Raw genomic sequence first — 16,868 nt, forward strand, 5'->3', positions numbered from 1 at the left:
AATTTATTTCATATTGAAGTATACAATTTTAATAATAATAATTGTGATGAATTTCAAATCAGGTTGAAATCAAATTCTATCAATTAAAGTTGCTACCTAAATATTTTTAGTTGGTAAACCAAATATTAATACGACACTAGGCATAATTAAATGCATGCATGCACCAAAAAAAGTGGACGATCGATGGCTATTGACTATTTTATCTGCAGAGATAATCTAATTTCGTTTGGGTATATATTTTAAAAACATTTTTAGTGTTTTATAAGTGAAAAAAAATTAAAGTATGTGTTTAGATAAAAGTTTTGTAAAATGTTTTTAAAACTATTTTTTAAAAAGTGTTATCCAAGTATAATTTTTAAAAACACTTGAGAAAGTAGTTTTTAACATGGAACTGTGAAAGACAAAGATGAACAACATGACTTTTGAAATGTTAAAATGTTTTTATAAAATAGTTGTCCAAACACATATTTATTCTTAAAACAACTTTAAAAATATATTATAAGAATTTTTTTTTCTGACTCTCAAAGAGTCAGAAAAAAAGTCACAATGCAGTTTTGTCAGGTACGGCTACAGCGGTGTATTGGGTCGTGAGGATTAATGGTGCACAATTGTAACTATAAATTCTCTACTCGACCAGTGGTAACCACTTAAAAAATTTTGGGCAAGGGTAGTTCGGTGTACTTATCCAATAAACACCTATTCGAGCATGTGGATGTTCCCCACATACATGCTAATGAAACGTAGCATCGACATAAATAAATAAAAACCCATAGTTACAAGTTGGTTTGTTGGACATCTACTCTAATATAAATGATATATTTCGCTTGAATCGGGAACCAAAAACAAAAGCATATATCTCCCTTAAATCAAAACCAAAACCAAAACCAAAATCAAACAAAACTGGGGTTAATTAGACTTGATTAGCATATATACGTATTAATTAATAATATTTATAGTACAATCTTTAATTTTTTTTTTCCCAAACAAAATTGCCCCCGTACGTCAAGTGCAGAGCCTAATTATCAATTGGTATATAGTATATACTATCCAGCTGCATTTTTTTTTAAAAAAAAAATCGCCGTCCACTGTACTTTGATTTACCCGACATAAACTTTCGAACCACCGTACACAAAAAAATTACAAATCAGGTAAACTACTTAAATCACGACCACGTGTACATATGTGTCACACGAGATGTGTTCTCAAGTAGTCTTATCAGCGGGCAGGTGATTAAAGTTAAAAAAAAATATTTTCATCAACATGCAGTTCAATAAATCAAAGTAAAATTACGTTTTTGGTCTTGTATATTTTTCATTTTGCGATTTTAGTTTTTTATATTTTTAGATTTCAGTTTTAATCCACTATATTTATTTTTTTGGCAATTTTTGTCCAATTTCCGACGTGGCGCTGACGTTGCACCAATTCAGTGTTGATGTGGAGCTAACGTGTACAGTGCCACGTAAGCATTTTTGAATAAAAAAGATCGAAATTGCCAAAAATAAGAACATGCAGGGCTAAAACTGAAATGTGAAAACATAAAGGACCAAAATCGCAAAATGACAAACATACATGACCAAATTTGTAATTTTTTTCATAAATTAAAGCTAGCGACTCACCCTCCAACCATCTATCTACCTATATATTTAACACAATATATGATCCCCAATTAAGCATACGAATTTCGACATTCCTCCTATTAAAAAGAAAAAAGACGATGAATGCGAAGAAGTTAGTGGAAAGCATATGGAAGCATCCAGCGGGGCCAAGAACCATCCACTTCTGGGCACCAACGTTCAAGTGGGCCATCAGCGCCACCAACATTTTCAACTTCTCCATGCCGCCGGACTCCATCTCGTACCCGCAGCAGTCGGCGTTCGTCGTCGCGGGCTTCATCGGCGCCCGTTACTGTACGGTCATCACCCCAAGGAATTGGAATCTTTTCAGCAATAATTTCGCCTTGGGTTGCACCGGTATTTATCAGCTGGCCAGAAAAGCCAGCCATGACCACTCCTCATGATCCATCCTGGGTATTGTTTGTAACCTATAAAATTAACAAAAGGATTGCAAACGCTAGATCGATAATTAATATAGTAAAACCAGGTTTTTGGTTTTGTTAATTGATTCTCCCAACATGGGATGGATTTGGAATGGAGTGTAATTCCACCTAGTTAATTAATTTCTTGAATAATTAATCGATCTGAATGAATGCGTATGTGAAGGATTTATATATTTAGCGATTTAATGTCGTCTTTGGCAACCTGTATTAGCTAGAGGCGATATCTACAAGAAAAGAGATGGAGAAAATACAAGATATAATTTGCGTTTAACTTCGCTTACATTTTGTGTATGGTTTGTGAGAATCACCTCCGATAAAGTATGGAGGAAACTAGTGATCATACAACCAACCCGCGAAATATATGTTAAATATTGATTAAAATACGCGTTTAGCTAGCAGGGGGCGATTGAATGAGGTCGACTGTGCGGCTTGCATGTCGGGGATTAATATATATAATTAGTTAATTACGAGGAGTAGTAGAAAATTTGAAAAAGAACATAAAAAAATTGTAACTTTGTCAAAAAAATTTGCCCACATAAAAGATCCACCCTTGCATATGTCAATAAGTTTTAAACTTGTATCATAATTATTAATTCTGTGGATTTGGAGTAATTAGGAACCACCAAAAAATAAATGCAATAATTAACAAATCAAGCAGCTTTTACTATTGATTTGGTTTGTGACGTTAGACTAAAACTATATAACGAAAACGTCAAACTCAATATACTAGTTCAAATTTTAGCGGAAAATCCCTCACTCATTATGAAAAATATATGTTCAAATATAATTAATTATATATATTATTCTTGTAGTTGTATCAGTTTAGGCACCGTTCTGTTCATCATATTATTAATATATATATAACTCATTTCATCTCATCTCACGTTATTCTCATCATATTATTAATATATATATAACTCATTTCATCTCATCTCATCATCTCACGTTATTTTCATCATATTATTTATCAATATATTAACTATTTATTTTATATCAATCAAATCATTAATTATTTATCTAACATCAATCAAATCATTGAATTTAAATTATTATATTAATCCTTATAAATAATATAATTTTTATTTTATTTATTTTTAAAAGACAAAATAGTCATTTAACATTTTTATATAAAATTTAATCAATCAAATCAAATAAACTATAATCTAGTAATCAAATTCAATACCATTTTAAATATTTATATCTGTTATAATATTTTATGACAAGAATCAATTAATGAATGATGGCTCCTTAAGTACGTAGCTGGATTAAATGCATCCATGTGGTACTGTCAATGACTCAATGTATATGAAATGCTTTGCAGAAATTTAGCTTTATTGCTTTAATATTGGCCCTTTATGGTTGAAGTGCTCAGAATTCTTGGAGGAATTAAATAGGTGTCTCCTATTTTACGAGGGACCTAACATATATTGGAGATCGAATCAGATCTACCTCTATTAATGTCACAAAGGCCATGTATCGTACACAAAGGCCTTCGATGTTTTTCCTTTCCAAGATGATTTAACAAAGCTTTATCAGGCATGTTGTACAAGATTTATCTGACACAATTTTATCTTATTAACGTGGTTTGTTGGCTGCTACGTTTAGCTAATCAAGAGTTTATCCGATGCATGCGTAGTGATGTTCTAAAAGCTCGCTTAAGCGATGCTTAATGTTGTTTAAATTTTAATACGTTTAAAGCAACTGCTTTTTAAAACGGAAGATTTTATTTATTTTTTAAATGAAAACATTTTTATAAATATGCATATTTATAGTTTAGAACTTGAATTATCTATTAAATTATATATTTATAGTTAATCTAACATTTATTTAATGTTTGTCTTAAAATAATAAAAATTAAAAATATTTTTTCACGTTTCCTCCATGTTCGACGAGCTTCACACTTTATAACCTTGATACGTAGTATAGTGGTTGCATCGCCATCTATAGATAAAAAAAATAACTTTGCCTCCAAAAAACTGTCCAAGTTGGTGGAGTAGGTGAACTCTTGGCCAGAGGTCAAGAGTTCGATTTTTCCTGTCAACAATTTTTTGGACTAGCCTGTCACATAGGATTTGCCCAGTGTCCAAAACGCGGTTTGCCAAGTGTCCCTGTCACATAGGGTTTGACCAGTGTCCAGAACGCTAGTCTGTCACATAGGGTTTGCCCAGTCTTCAAAACGCGGTTTGCCCAGTGTCCAAAACGCTAGCCTGTCACATAGGGTTTGCCCAGTGTCCATCCAGAACGCGGTTTACCCATTGTTCCTGTCACATAGGGTTTGCCCAGTTTACAGAACGCTAGGGTTTGCCCAATGTCCAAAACGCTAGGGTTTGCCCAGTGTCCAGAACGCTAGCCTGTCATATAAAGTTTGCCCTGTGTCCAAAACATTATACTAAAAAATAACAGCTGCGGGTTGCCACATGAAAGAAACGGACTTCGAGCTTTTATTTATTTTAGCCTTGTAACTTTGAGCTAAATCCCAAGTGAGAAGTGGTGGACATTAAGCCAACGGTATTGGGCTTATCAAATAAATGTGTTGGCAAAGGAAAACACCATCAACAGAACAGATATGTCAGTTTCCATATCATCTCTCTTCATCCACCTCCATAAATCCTCTGCATCAAATTCAATTTTCCTGACAAGACCTACCAAATGGTGGATCCAAGCTTCGTCATCAGCTGCCCCGGGAATTGATATCTCCAATCTCGATTCCGCCATAGCCAAGGTTGGTGGGTGGCCAGTTCTGTCATTTTGCTTCCTTTTGATTTAGTTGCGTAAAAACAAACCCAATGGCCACACACGCTGCAGTGGATTTATTGCGTCTTATGCATGAAATGTTGACTACCTTTATCGAAGTACGAGAAAATTTTGTTGGGGAATTGATGTGTTTTATATCGTGAATAATGCTGAATGACGTTGGGGATGAACTTGTATCTATCTAGTGGACTGTTAAAGAAAGATTCGAGGGTTGGGGTTTTGACTAGAAGAATGCTATTTAATTACTCTCAATTGGGTTGTAGAAATAGTCATGCTTTGGACTCCAGGTTCTTGAATCCTTCTAATTGTAATTGTGTCCTATTGTTCGCTTCAGAAAGATAGTGATGAAGTTAAAAAGGCACTCGATCAGTTGACTGAAATTGGTTGGGCCAAAAAGTGGAGCTCTCAACCTTATGTATCACGCCGTACGGTCAGTCTCTGGTACCAACTTGAGTTTCTGACCTCTAGTTGAACATTCCTTTCATGTAAATTATTAGCTGTAGGATTTAACTTGGTTTTTATATCTGAATTTCTATGTCATAGACGTCTCTTCGGGAATTGACATCTCTAGGAATAAAGAATGCAGAGAACCTTGCCATTCCCAGCGTCCGAAATGATGTAAGTTCTCCGAAGCTTAATCTCATTCCATTCCTTGAAGTTATTCAAATCATTGGAAGCTCTTTAACAATGTTGGTTCGGTTGCGCACTATGTGAATATCCATAGAACAGTAGTCCAGAGGTTTTAGGCCATTGTTCGGCACATGGAGTCATAAATTTTTTATGCAGAAGCAATCCTCTGGGTGAATAACATTTAGCTGTGTGTCGTACATGCATGGAATGATGGAACATAGAAATAGATTGCAATTGTCATTTGTATAGTGATCAACACGATCGATAATTCCTAGAATAGAGTTGGATGGCAACTGCAATTATATTTTAGATTTTGGAAGGAACTTTTGTACACTTTCTGAGTTGATTTTCTTCAGTGATGCAGGCAGCTTTTCTCTTTACCGTGGTCGGAACAACAGGGTTTTTGGGTATCCTTGCTGGTCAGATTCTTCCTGGGGTATCATTCAAGGCCTTCCTATTTGAAATTATTTACATACATTTACAGTTTTGTGATAGCAATCAATCTCTAATTTCATCTGAAGAAGTAGCTTTGTATAGCATTTGAAGGACGACAACCAATAATATGACTTAGTTTCCTTATTCCTATGAACTTGCTTGGTTTTTATGATTATTTTTATGGACTAGATTTCACTATGCCAATCTCAAGGATTTTAAGATCAACCATTGAGTAGCTTATCTGGAAAAAAACTGAACTGTTGACAAAGTACCACTCTTACTAACAACTCTACAAAGTTGAGTTTTTTTTTTGTTTTCCCATGAAACTTAGATTTTTATTTCATCAGATGTGGAAATTGCCCAACACATGTTCTGCTGATACACTGAACAATCAGCTAAACTGGAATCGGGGTTTCACTACTAAATACTAATATTTAAATTCTAAGGTCCCTTTCTTTAATCTGTCTTACTTTGTCATTACTCTTATTGGGAACCTCACACATTTACTGTAGATTCAAATAACCATATAAGATAAATCTATATTAACAAATTGCCATTATGGTGTGAAAGCAGTGCCAAAGAAAGAATCTCAAAGATCCTTCCATGAGTCTAGTTTTCTGTTCTATGTACGTGCCAAAAGAATCACTCGAAATAAAATTAAATGTGTTTGCTTGTGTTCTCATAGAGAAGAAGGCAGGTCCTGATAAGCATTTATGCAAAAACCTTATGACAATGAGTATAGAGGTCTCATGGCCAAATACTTATTTCATCAGACTCTAAACTGTCTGCTTTGACTGTTTTTCTGGCTTTCCAGTTCTGGCTAGTGTACCATACTAAACTTTCTAAATTTATTATAGATTTTTTTATGCAATTTCTCAGTCGTTTAATACCATCATACTAAAAAGGACCTGGATCCTCTGCTGTCCAAAAAAAACAGTACCCCGTGCTGTGCATTGAAACGACGTCGTTTTGTTGCAATCTTTATTTTATTTTTATTTTTTTCAATTGAAATGTTCGCGTGGACACATCTCAATTCAAAACAAAAAAAACAAGACAGCACGAGGTGCTGTTTTCCTTTGACAGCAGAAGATCCAAGTCCCATACTAAATCAGATTGGTTGTATGCTGTTGTTGGTAACTTCTCTTCTGCATGCCAAACATTCATTCAGAATTGGGCTCTTGTTTTGGTAGCGATGCTGCTGCATGCATGTCAAGTGACTAGTTTGACCAAAACATATGAAGCCATTTGCATTATTGGTTCACGAATTTCTGATTTTATAGGATTGGGGCTTCTTTGTGCCATACTTGATTGGAAGCATCTCGTTGGTTGTCCTTGCTATAGGGAGTATCTCCCCGGGGTATGGTTTGAACTATTTGTTTCACCTCCTAAATTAGTGACTGAAGCTGAACTTATGATAAACTAATTTTATCCATTTGGGACTTTGAAACATGAGTAGTGGAAAGGTCACAAAATTGTTGGGCAACATGTTTCGGTGGATTCCCACACACACTGTGAAGGGACGAATGTCATACAAAACCTCGTAAATATGAAACATAGGTGGAATTGTTTAAATTATCTGTGTTGCAGGTTACTTCAGGCTGCTATCGGTAGCTTTTCTTCATTTTTTCCAGATTACCAAGAGAGGATTGCTAGACACGAAGCAGCTCACTTCTTAGGTATTATGTTAATGTGATTCTTTAAGCCAAACAAACTGATGGTGATTTAGCAGATCAATCGAGAAATTCCTTAAACTTTATACTAGGTAGTAGGGATTTAATCTCACTCTAAACTTGTTTTGATGAGAATTATATGATCGATTAAAGCTACTTCAACATTCACCATTTTCACTGAAGACTGATACTTTTGAGTGTGTATATTTCCTGGTTGAAAGAGACCATTAAATATGGTTCTTGTTAAGTTAAAAATGTGAGGTGTAAATCTCCCTCCACAAGTTTTGGCATGTAACGAAATAATTTATCGTTTATTCTTTAGATATTTCTATCTTTAATTGCAAGAATTACTCTTTTTTTTTTTGGTAAAAAAATTACTCCCTATTTGAACCGACCTCTTACATGGATTTTTCTCAGTTGTGGGTCGTCTGTTCTAAAAAACTGTCTTATTGCTTGCCTTCTGACTAAATTTCGGCTCGCCTCTTTTTTTGTAGTTGCCTACTTACTTGGCCTCCCTATCCTTGGATATTCTTTGGACATTGGGAAAGAGCATGTAAATCTCATTGATGAAAGGCTAGAAAAGATTATATATAGTGGGCAGCTTGATGCTAAGGAATTGGACAGGTATCAAGCTCAAAGCAGTTGTAACTAAAAACTTCCATAGGCTTGCGATCATGATTGTGTGGGTGCATGTTTAATCTGTTAAATTCATTGAAATGCTCGAGGATAAAATGTTTTCAAACACTTCATGTCTTGACGATACAAATTTTTTTTCATTTCATAATCCGTTGCTCCGGTCCACATTTTGTGATTTAAAAATCTGGCTAAAAATGCAGAAACAATTGAGAAGGGATAAATATTTACTGTTGAAATTCTCAGGTTGGCAGTCGTAGCAATGGCTGGACTAGCAGCTGAAGGTCTTCAATACGATAAAGTAATTGGTCAGTCAGCCGATCTTTTCACTCTTCAGGTAATTAGCTCAGTCCACCGAAAAAAAGAACATATTCATACTGTGCACAGGTTATCTAAATCTAGTTCACTATATTCTGTCCTTTCAGAGATTTATAAACAGGAGCAAGCCTCAGCTCAGCAAAGATCAGCAGCAAAACCTTACCCGATGGGCTGTAAGCTCTTGATTTTGGCTGGTTTTGTGCATTCAAACAATTCATCACTCCCTGATGCTAAATTTCCTCTAAACCGATCCAACCCGTGCCATATACAATTACCTCCTACCCTAATTGATGAATTACCTCTCGCTTTTTCTTTGACAATCAATTTCATCTTTATGGTATCACTCGAATCCATGATCTAAGTCGTAGGGACTAACTGATGGCTGATTGTTTATTAACTTTATGCTGATGGAAAATTTCATTAAATGACAATGTACAATGGGATTATTTTGCAGGTATTATTTGCTGCTTCCCTAATTAAAAATAACAGGGTGCTGCATGACGCTCTAATGTCAGCAATGTCAAAGAAGGCAACAGTCCTTGAATGCATTGAAGCAATTGAGAAAGCTGAGTAGATTCATTATATTTTGATGGAAAACAAAATTTTTAGAAAAACATAAAATTCATGGTTTGAAGATATATTTATTGTTATTTTTATTCTTGTGGTTTTTATTTTATTTTAATAATTATTTAGTTAAGCTGCAAAACCATTAAAATAAAAATGTTTTCGCACCTCTTTCTTTTTTTTTTTTTTGAAACGCAAACAGACTTTCATTTCTCAAGATAATATAGTTACATCGTGAAGCAGTTTATCATGAAGAAATTAGAGTTGCTCATGCCAAATAGAGGGATTTGATTGTAAACAAGATGTTCTAGTTAGAATGTGAGCTAACTCATTTTCCTGTCTTCGAACCGCCATAATAGAAAACTGACTCTCCTAACTTACGAGCTCTTTGCATCTTCGCACTATATCTCCAAATTTTGAATAGTCATCTTCGCACCTCTTTGTATGAATAATTTGGTTAAGATTTTTTTTAACTTGTACTGAATTTGGAATTATAGTGACTGATGGCATTTCATGACTGTATATGCAGAAACATTTTTGAAAAGCTATTGAATTGTAAGTCAGCCACAAAAAACATAGAAACATTTTTGAAGAAACAATAACAAAATTGACAAGTATATTTATTTACATTAAAAAAAGTACATATCCATTTCAAAAAAAAAAAAAAAAAAAACACATCAATTAATAAATAACAATACTAATTTATTTACTGAATTATACTTGGTTTTTATTAGATTTTTAATATCTAAATGTTCTAAATTTTCAAAAATATATATTAAAAAGATCTATACTAATATGCGTGTATAATTTTTCGAAAAATCATTATTGCTTGCAAAAATTAACATTATATTAGCTCGAAGTTATAAGTAGTCAATAAAACTTAGGTGTAAGTTGTATTATTCACAAATATTTTATCGTAGCGTTAGCAAAAAATTAGTGATTATAAATATTTTTACAATTTTTTTTAGAGTTTATAAACATTATCTTATAAATTTCTCATCATACTTGACGTTGCCAAGAATAATTTGAGAAATTAATATAGATTTTGAGCTATTGGGTTTATTTAGCATTAAAAAAAAATTATAAAACGAGTGACCAAGATATAAACTTTTTTAGTATTCAAAAAAAAAAAAGATATAAACTTTTTTTGTTGGGTTTTATAGGGTTTGTCGAGTATGAAATATTTTCTAAATAAGTTTTGTAAGGTACTTAATTGAATAAAAAGGAAAAGAAAGTGGAAATTAAGATTTGGAGTCGTGAAATTAGGCGATTGCTTCTCATAAAACCAAACCCTCCCCCTCCTCTGTGAGAGCCGCCGACGGCTTGGTTACAAAGTTACAAAGCCAGGTTATATACTTTGCCTTCAACTCCCTCACTCTTTGTAACCCTTGTGTATGTATTTATTTGTGCATGTATGCATATATTGCGAGGATACAGTTCAAAATCCTACCATCTGGGTCTGTTTTTCATCTGTTGCTGCTTATATGGCCTGACCTTCATATTCGGTTAATATACGGCGTTTCTGTATCGGGTTTTAGTGGAATTTTAATGTTGTAATTGTCCTACTATGTGGGCTAAGTTCGACTTAACTCGGGGAAAAAAAGATTTAATCTTTTGTTGGTATCTGTTAAATTATCATCTTATTAATGTTGGCGTGGGTGTTATTAGGTAGTTCTTGAATGGGCTCTCTCGTGTGATGATTGAAACCTTACGTCTTTTGTTGTTCACTAAGTGGTAGTTTGAAATTCTGATTTGTCACTCGTCCTTCTCTGTTCTTTCCTAATGTTCATTTCTGTATTCCGAATCTTGACTTTTTATATTGTCATATTGTTTTTGGGGTGCATTGCTATGTTTTGAGTTGTAATAGTTACATTTTACTAAAATTGTCGTGTAAGTTTTATTCCTGTTACCGAAAAGCTCCTAAAACCTATTCTCCTTCTGTTTCGTTGGCACATAGCTCTCCTTCACTTTTCTCAAGTGAAGTTGTGCTTGTCTCTGTGATTACCTGTTTCTTTGACACGTAACTCTCCTTCGTTTTCTAAGTGAATTTGTGCTTATCTTTGCAATTTCATTTCTTATAATATCTCTATCATGATCTTGTTTGCTAATAGAGGTAGAAAATTGTTAAATATGTCGAGTTGTAAAAGCACATGACGAGTTCTGTGTTTCATTGTGGGTGGAAGTGGACCATTGTCGATGAGTTACATTTTGGCATGTTTCTTTGATTTTATTTATTTGTATTCCGAGTGTCATCGTCCAATGATGTTAAATATGATGCTAAATATCCAGTCCCTTTGAAATGGATGGTTGAAAATGGAATATCATTATAAATGTAGGTAGTTTCTGTAAGATTGGATTGCATACACCTGATACCAATCTGGAAGAATATCTGAAGTTGATCTTGATACATCTGTAACAAGTGATGATCGATTATGTTAGTGATGATTGATTATGTTAATATAATATGTTGGAGATGTTGCTTAAATTACAAGCACATTTTACAGCATGGATCTAATCATACTTTGCTTTTTGACATCCAAGACCAACTTGTGTTCTTAAACTAGTGGAATTTTTGACATTTCATTTTCTTATTCTTTCTTTTTTGTTACTTTCTGTTTTGTGTTACCCTTGAAGTTTTGATTGATATAAATCACTCCCAATATTGATCGAACAACTTGATTTCGGGATAGGTAAATGGCAGATACAACTCCAGTGGAAGACACGATGTCCGAGGGGGTTTCAGAAAATGCAGTTCCAGAGAAGCGAGAAACTCTTGAAGAGATGCTTTCTAGACACAGGTAAATCTACACATGTTCGTGCATGCATATTCCTTTTTAAGTGGTTTTTTCTGACCTTGTTTTTTTATTAAAGAATGAATAGTGCTGTAGCGATAAATGCAAGAATTCTACTTCCATAATCTCATCCATAAAGATGATAAATCTTTCATCTGTATAATCAACAATGAATTTCCTCTCCATGATCTTGAATGAGATCAATATCCTGAATAACAATATATGATTTATTAAATCAACTTTCAGTTGAGACTTGAATAATATGACAAAGGAAGGTTTATTATTCTTACCAAATCTAAATTTGGATTTCTGAACCAATTAATAAAAAATTTATTGTATTTGTTACCCGTTTCCTGGTCTTTTTTCCTATAACTTACCTTGCTTCTTTCTTGGATAATACTTTGCTGAAGTATTGCCGGATTACCTTTCCATTTGGATTACTCACAGTCATAGACCTAAACAAACAATAAATGCGAAATGGAAGACAATTGATCGTTTTTGATTTGGGAATGAAACTATGTTCCCAAACACCCTTTCTGTAGAAGGGTGAAATGAATTGGTGTAGTATTGGATATGTGATCCATCAGGAGTGAAGGCTGGTATGTTTCAGATACAGATTTGGTTGCGATCTTTTCTTGCTCGGGTTGTAGTGCTTTGTATTAAATTGCGGAAACTTTGAAATTAGATGCTTGTTACAGTTGTTGACCATCAAAGAGCTCTTTGATTACCTTTTTTTTTTTTTTTTTGGTATGGACATTGAAATTGGTTATGAGGTCAAGTGGAATTTGTTGAATTGCAGAAAAGAGACTACTGATCTACAGAGCAAAGAAGTTGCATTGAAAAAGGCCGCGGCAAAAGGTAGCAAGGCGGAACAGAAAGCCAAGAAGAAACAAGTTGATGAAGAGATAGCTAGACTTTCAACAAAGCTTAAAGAAGCACAAGCTAAGGAATTGGCTTTGTTAGGCTACAATGACAGTACAGATAAGCAAAAGGGAGATTTTGACAATCTTGTGAAGGCAATTGCTGGGGTTTCAGTCACGAATCAAGCGGAGAAGTCATCAAAACCAAATAAGCATGCAAAGAGACGTGAAAAAAGAGCCCAAGATGAAGCAGCCAGGGACCGTAGGATTCAAGAAGAGCAGAGCCAGATTATAAGCGATCGAATCATTGAAGACAAGAAGTTAGAACGAAAACTAGAACCCCTTGGATTTACAATCAATGAAATAAAAGCCGATGGCCATTGTCTCTACCGAGCTGTTGAGGACCAATTAGCCCTCCATTCTGGAGGCTCCTCTCCTTGTACTTACCAAGAACTCCGGGAAATGGTGGCTAATTATATGCGGAAAAATGCATCAAATTTTCTACCGTTTTTTCTTTCCGAGAATGCTGCAGAAGGAGAATCTGCAGATTCCATTACTGAGAGGTTTGAAAAATATTGCCGGGACATCGAGTCTACTGCAGCATGGGGAGGGCAACTAGAGCTCGGTGCCCTAACCCATTGTTTAAAGAAACCTATCCTGATATATTCAGGATCTTTTCCTGATGTAGAAATGGGGAAGGAATACAAGCAAAGCAATGGAACCGGCTCATCATCAAAGTCAAGTATTCTGCTGTCGTTTCACAGACATGCTTTTGGGCTTGGTGAGCACTATAATTCCGTTGTTCCTGCTGTGATCCAATAGTTGCTATTTAGCCATGCTTGAGTTGATGTTAACCTACTGTTGTCTTGTTTCTTAAACCATTATTTTTTCTTATTATTATTGCAGACTTTGTTACACAACCTACTGTTTTTTTATGGTTATGTTTACTTGGTAATGTATTTTATGATAGAAAAGTAAAGAAATTTGTTGAACATAGCACAAACGAATTGCTAGGTGAAAATATGGAGAGTAGACGATTTTTCCTTAGTTACATGGGGCAGGCCTGAATAGTGTATAAACAAGACCATAGGAGTTGCTGATCTCTTGACCCATTTAGTAGTGTTTGTGATAACTTTTTGAAAATACTTATCAGTTGAAATTTAACAAAATTTTGAAATTTTGTCGAGGAAAATATTGAGAAGTTTTTCCTAGACGACACTACCTCAGTAGACTTTGGCCATTGTGGTTGCATAGCCATGACGTCGCACCGCGGCGAATTCAATCCCCAGAAAGTTCCTCCTAAGGTGCCATGTTGCGCCACGATCTCCTGGAGCCCAAATGCTCCTCTGATTCTATCTGGCCGCACAAAGACATGGGCTTCTTAGAGCCACGTTGACACCTCCGCATGGGTCTAGCCCGGGGGGCTCATGGAACATCAACTTGGCTCATGCCAGTTTTCTTTTTATTTAAAATTTCACTGGCTAGCCAACTGGTTTACTCATTACTGTGTGTCCAATTGGCACATTCGGTATGTTTTCAACCAAACAACATATTTACTACCGACAAACAAAATTATTTCTCTTTATATTTAGGCCTTTAATTTTTCTTTTTTTTTTAAAAAAAAAAATACCTTCTTTGGTGTATTGAAATATACTTAAAAAGATCTTTTAAAAATTGAAAAGTTGACCCAGATTAGATACCCAAATATTCCGGTGCGATGAACCCGATAAGCAAAACATGAACGATATATAATAAAAATATCATTATTCGGATTCACACAATCACACACTTTAGATAACACAATAAGAAATTGGCTCCCATGATTTGTCACATATTATCATCAACAATCTAGCACATTTTTATGAGAATATACGGAAAGTTCTTTCCTTCAACACTTGTTCATAAGATAAAATTTTGATTATATACAATAAAAATATAATTGATATAATGGCATACTTACTTAATTGATATTGATTATCACCTTCCTTAAATAAAAAGTTACTTAGGTTACCTCTTTATTATCTAAAAGTCTCCGAGTCGCAGCTGACCAAATTTGGAAGTAATGTCAAAAATTTTCGTGAGATAAAACTAAATGCATAAAACCTATTATGATAATTATTTTTTAAAATTAATGTTTCCAACTCTTTATGATGATGATGATAATAATAATAATAATAATAATAACCTCATATGGACATCATGTATATATTATATTCGAAAGACGATTTTCGGTATTTTAGTACATGTCTCTATAGTGAATGAAGAAGAGGAAAATGTTGCATTGTCGCTAAATGTGCCATTTGGCATTCATATAAACAACATCTTAGATTCATATATATAGTTATTGACTTTTGAACGATCAAAATTATTCAAAGCCATCGAGGGCATTTCAAACCCAATACGTATGCAAACATTAAAAAGTTCTTGTTTGTCCGATGGATGAATGACATTGAGCCGCTTTGAAATATTTATATCAAAATTATATTTATTAAGTTCTACTTTATAATATTTCTTCTCCATAGATAAATTGACACATCATTGCATGCATCGAAATAAAATTGAATTCCAATCATTTCTTAATTAATTTTTAGAGGTTGTAAGTGTGTTTACAACTTTACAATATATACCAAAAACACGTTATGATTGATGATAAATATATAATCCAAATCTTTTAAACAATACGATCGGCTAAAATATCATAGTTCTGTTACCGATCTTCCATGCTAATTTTTACAAAAAGCTAAAACTATAATGACGTGAGCAGGCTAATTTGTCAACTCCATTGTGTTAGTCTATTACCTATAAATCTTACTTTATTCGATAAAAAACATTCAAATTATAATTTTTAAACACATTCAACCAACCGATTAGCAAATTTTTTGTTTATAACTTCAGGAGTCATCATCTGAACCGCCTTTCCACTCTTTTGTACTGCTAGCTAGCTTCATATTTGTTTATATTATTATTATTATTATTTTAAATCTTTTGGCTCTTCCTTTCATTTGTATATGTAAATCATATCTTATATAAACCCTAAAACTCATCTCCAATTTTCCAACCTTGATTATTTCTATTATTTTTTGAGGACTTTTCATCTCCATCCTCCTCCATGACAGGTAAAAAAAGAACACAAAAGAATACCATAATTAGCAACAATGCAATGACACTTGCAGACACCAAAGAACAAGATGGCTTCCTCCCCATTGCCAATGTAAGCAGAATCATGAAGAAATCACTCCCGCCAAACGCCAAGATTTCCAAAGAAGCAAAGCAAACCGTGCAAGAATGTGTCTCTGAATTCATCAACTTCATCACGGGTACGTACCCACTGATATATCCATCTTTTTTGGATGAAAATTTGATTATCTGTTTGTGTTGTTTGATGGGATATATATATATCGTCGAATTCTTTTACAGGCGAAGCGTCGGATAAATGCCAAAGGGAGAAGAGAAAGACCATAAACGGCGACGATCTCTTGTGGGCTATGACAACACTTGGATTTGAGAACTATGTTGGATCCTTGAAAGATTACCTCAACAAGTATAGGGAAAGTAGTGAGGCAGAAAAGAACACTGTGGCTACACAAGAAGACGCAGCGAATGGCGAAAAGATAGAAGATAACACTGTCTGTAATGATAGTTCGATTGTATCCATGGGGTTTGCAATAGCTGCCAGACCTGATGATCATCATCATGGTTTGTGGGAGTTTAAAACATACAATACTAATTATCTTGGCATTGGTTTACCAGATGATCCCAAAAGAAGTCGTCGTCGTCGGGTCGATTATGGTGAACAGATGAATGTGGCAAGTGATATTGGTGATGATTTTGAAAAATGGCAAGAGCTATAGATTTTATGAGAATTCCAAGAGGGTCATGGAAAGTGTTGGGGAGCATGGGGTTGAGTGGTAGATTGTTTTGAAATAGGAGATATATATAAATCTATTAATATAATAAACTCTATCAATTTCTATCTTCTATTGTTATGTATTTTTATGAAATGGTGATAATATTCACTTCATACCAATTATATAGTACACATTTCTTTTTTTGTTTATCCCAAATATATAGTCATATACCATATTTAATAATATTTTTTTTACAAATTATTTTTGAATAAATTAAATATGAATAAAATAACAAGTTTGTATAAAAT

The 16,868-nt window shown here is 34.0% G+C and overlaps 4 protein-coding genes across 5 annotated transcripts; all 4 read left to right on the forward strand.

Moving 5' to 3' along the window:
• The first annotated feature begins 1,688 nt into the window (after positions 1 to 1,688).
• Positions 1,689 to 2,210, forward strand: LOC140884955 (mitochondrial pyruvate carrier 4-like). The gene has a single exon (XM_073291864.1). The coding sequence runs from the start codon at positions 1,715 to 1,717 to the stop codon at positions 2,015 to 2,017; it is 303 nt and encodes a 100-aa protein (XP_073147965.1). The 5' UTR covers positions 1,689 to 1,714; the 3' UTR covers positions 2,018 to 2,210.
• A 2,359-nt stretch (positions 2,211 to 4,569) lies between these two features.
• Positions 4,570 to 9,216, forward strand: LOC140883051 (uncharacterized). The gene is made up of 10 exons (XM_073289350.1): positions 4,570 to 4,778; positions 5,145 to 5,240; positions 5,354 to 5,428; positions 5,805 to 5,876; positions 7,156 to 7,232; positions 7,463 to 7,551; positions 8,040 to 8,169; positions 8,425 to 8,515; positions 8,604 to 8,669; positions 8,951 to 9,216. Exons 1-10 carry the CDS (start codon positions 4,623 to 4,625, stop codon positions 9,068 to 9,070), a joined length of 972 nt encoding a protein of 323 aa, XP_073145451.1. The 5' UTR covers positions 4,570 to 4,622; the 3' UTR covers positions 9,071 to 9,216.
• Positions 9,217 to 10,277: 1,061 nt separating this feature from the next.
• On the forward strand, positions 10,278 to 13,632 carry LOC140883016 (OVARIAN TUMOR DOMAIN-containing deubiquitinating enzyme 5). Of its 2 annotated transcripts, none has more exons than XM_073289306.1 (3): positions 10,278 to 10,407; positions 11,751 to 11,858; positions 12,652 to 13,632. In XM_073289306.1, the coding sequence occupies exons 2-3, from the start codon at positions 11,755 to 11,757 to the stop codon at positions 13,532 to 13,534; spliced, it is 987 nt and encodes a 328-aa protein (XP_073145407.1). In that variant the 5' UTR covers positions 10,278 to 10,407; positions 11,751 to 11,754; the 3' UTR covers positions 13,535 to 13,632. The 2 variants fall into 2 exon arrangements, with proteins under 2 accessions (XP_073145407.1, XP_073145408.1); XM_073289307.1 differs by lacking the exon at positions 10,278 to 10,407 and adding an exon at positions 10,484 to 10,517.
• A 1,211-nt stretch (positions 13,633 to 14,843) lies between these two features.
• On the forward strand, positions 14,844 to 16,563 carry LOC140884209 (uncharacterized). The gene is made up of 3 exons (XM_073290890.1): positions 14,844 to 14,896; positions 15,860 to 16,029; positions 16,130 to 16,563. Exons 1-3 carry the CDS (start codon positions 14,844 to 14,846, stop codon positions 16,561 to 16,563), a joined length of 657 nt encoding a protein of 218 aa, XP_073146991.1.
• Positions 16,564 to 16,868: the final 305 nt, after the last annotated feature.

The sequence above is a fragment of the Henckelia pumila genome, chromosome 2 (assembly GCF_033568475.1).
Source record: "Henckelia pumila isolate YLH828 chromosome 2, ASM3356847v2, whole genome shotgun sequence".
Taxonomy (NCBI): domain Eukaryota; kingdom Viridiplantae; phylum Streptophyta; class Magnoliopsida; order Lamiales; family Gesneriaceae; genus Henckelia; species Henckelia pumila.

What these genes read in the sequence shown, in the direction of transcription:
- LOC140884955 (XM_073291864.1), top strand. Translation starts at nt 1,715, where the DNA reads ATGAATGCGAAGAAGTTAGTGGAAAGCATATGGAAGCATCCAGCGGGG.
- LOC140883051 (XM_073289350.1), top strand. Translation starts at nt 4,623, where the DNA reads ATGTCAGTTTCCATATCATCTCTCTTCATCCACCTCCATAAATCCTCT. An exon ending in TTCCCAGCGTCCGAAATGAT is followed by an intron (nt 5,429 to 5,804) that starts GTAAGTTCTCCG and finishes TCAGTGATGCAG; the next exon opens with GCAGCTTTTCTCTTTACCGT. An exon ending in GATGCTAAGGAATTGGACAG is followed by an intron (nt 8,170 to 8,424) that starts GTATCAAGCTCA and finishes TGAAATTCTCAG; the next exon opens with GTTGGCAGTCGTAGCAATGG.
- LOC140883016 (XM_073289306.1), top strand. Translation starts at nt 11,755, where the DNA reads ATGGCAGATACAACTCCAGTGGAAGACACGATGTCCGAGGGGGTTTCA. An exon ending in GAGATGCTTTCTAGACACAG is followed by an intron (nt 11,859 to 12,651) that starts GTAAATCTACAC and finishes GTTGAATTGCAG; the next exon opens with AAAAGAGACTACTGATCTAC.
- LOC140884209 (XM_073290890.1), top strand. Translation starts at nt 14,844, where the DNA reads ATGTTTCCAACTCTTTATGATGATGATGATAATAATAATAATAATAAT. An exon ending in AATAATAATAATAATAATAA is followed by an intron (nt 14,897 to 15,859) that starts CCTCATATGGAC and finishes GAATACCATAAT; the next exon opens with TAGCAACAATGCAATGACAC. An exon ending in ATTCATCAACTTCATCACGG is followed by an intron (nt 16,030 to 16,129) that starts GTACGTACCCAC and finishes ATTCTTTTACAG; the next exon opens with GCGAAGCGTCGGATAAATGC.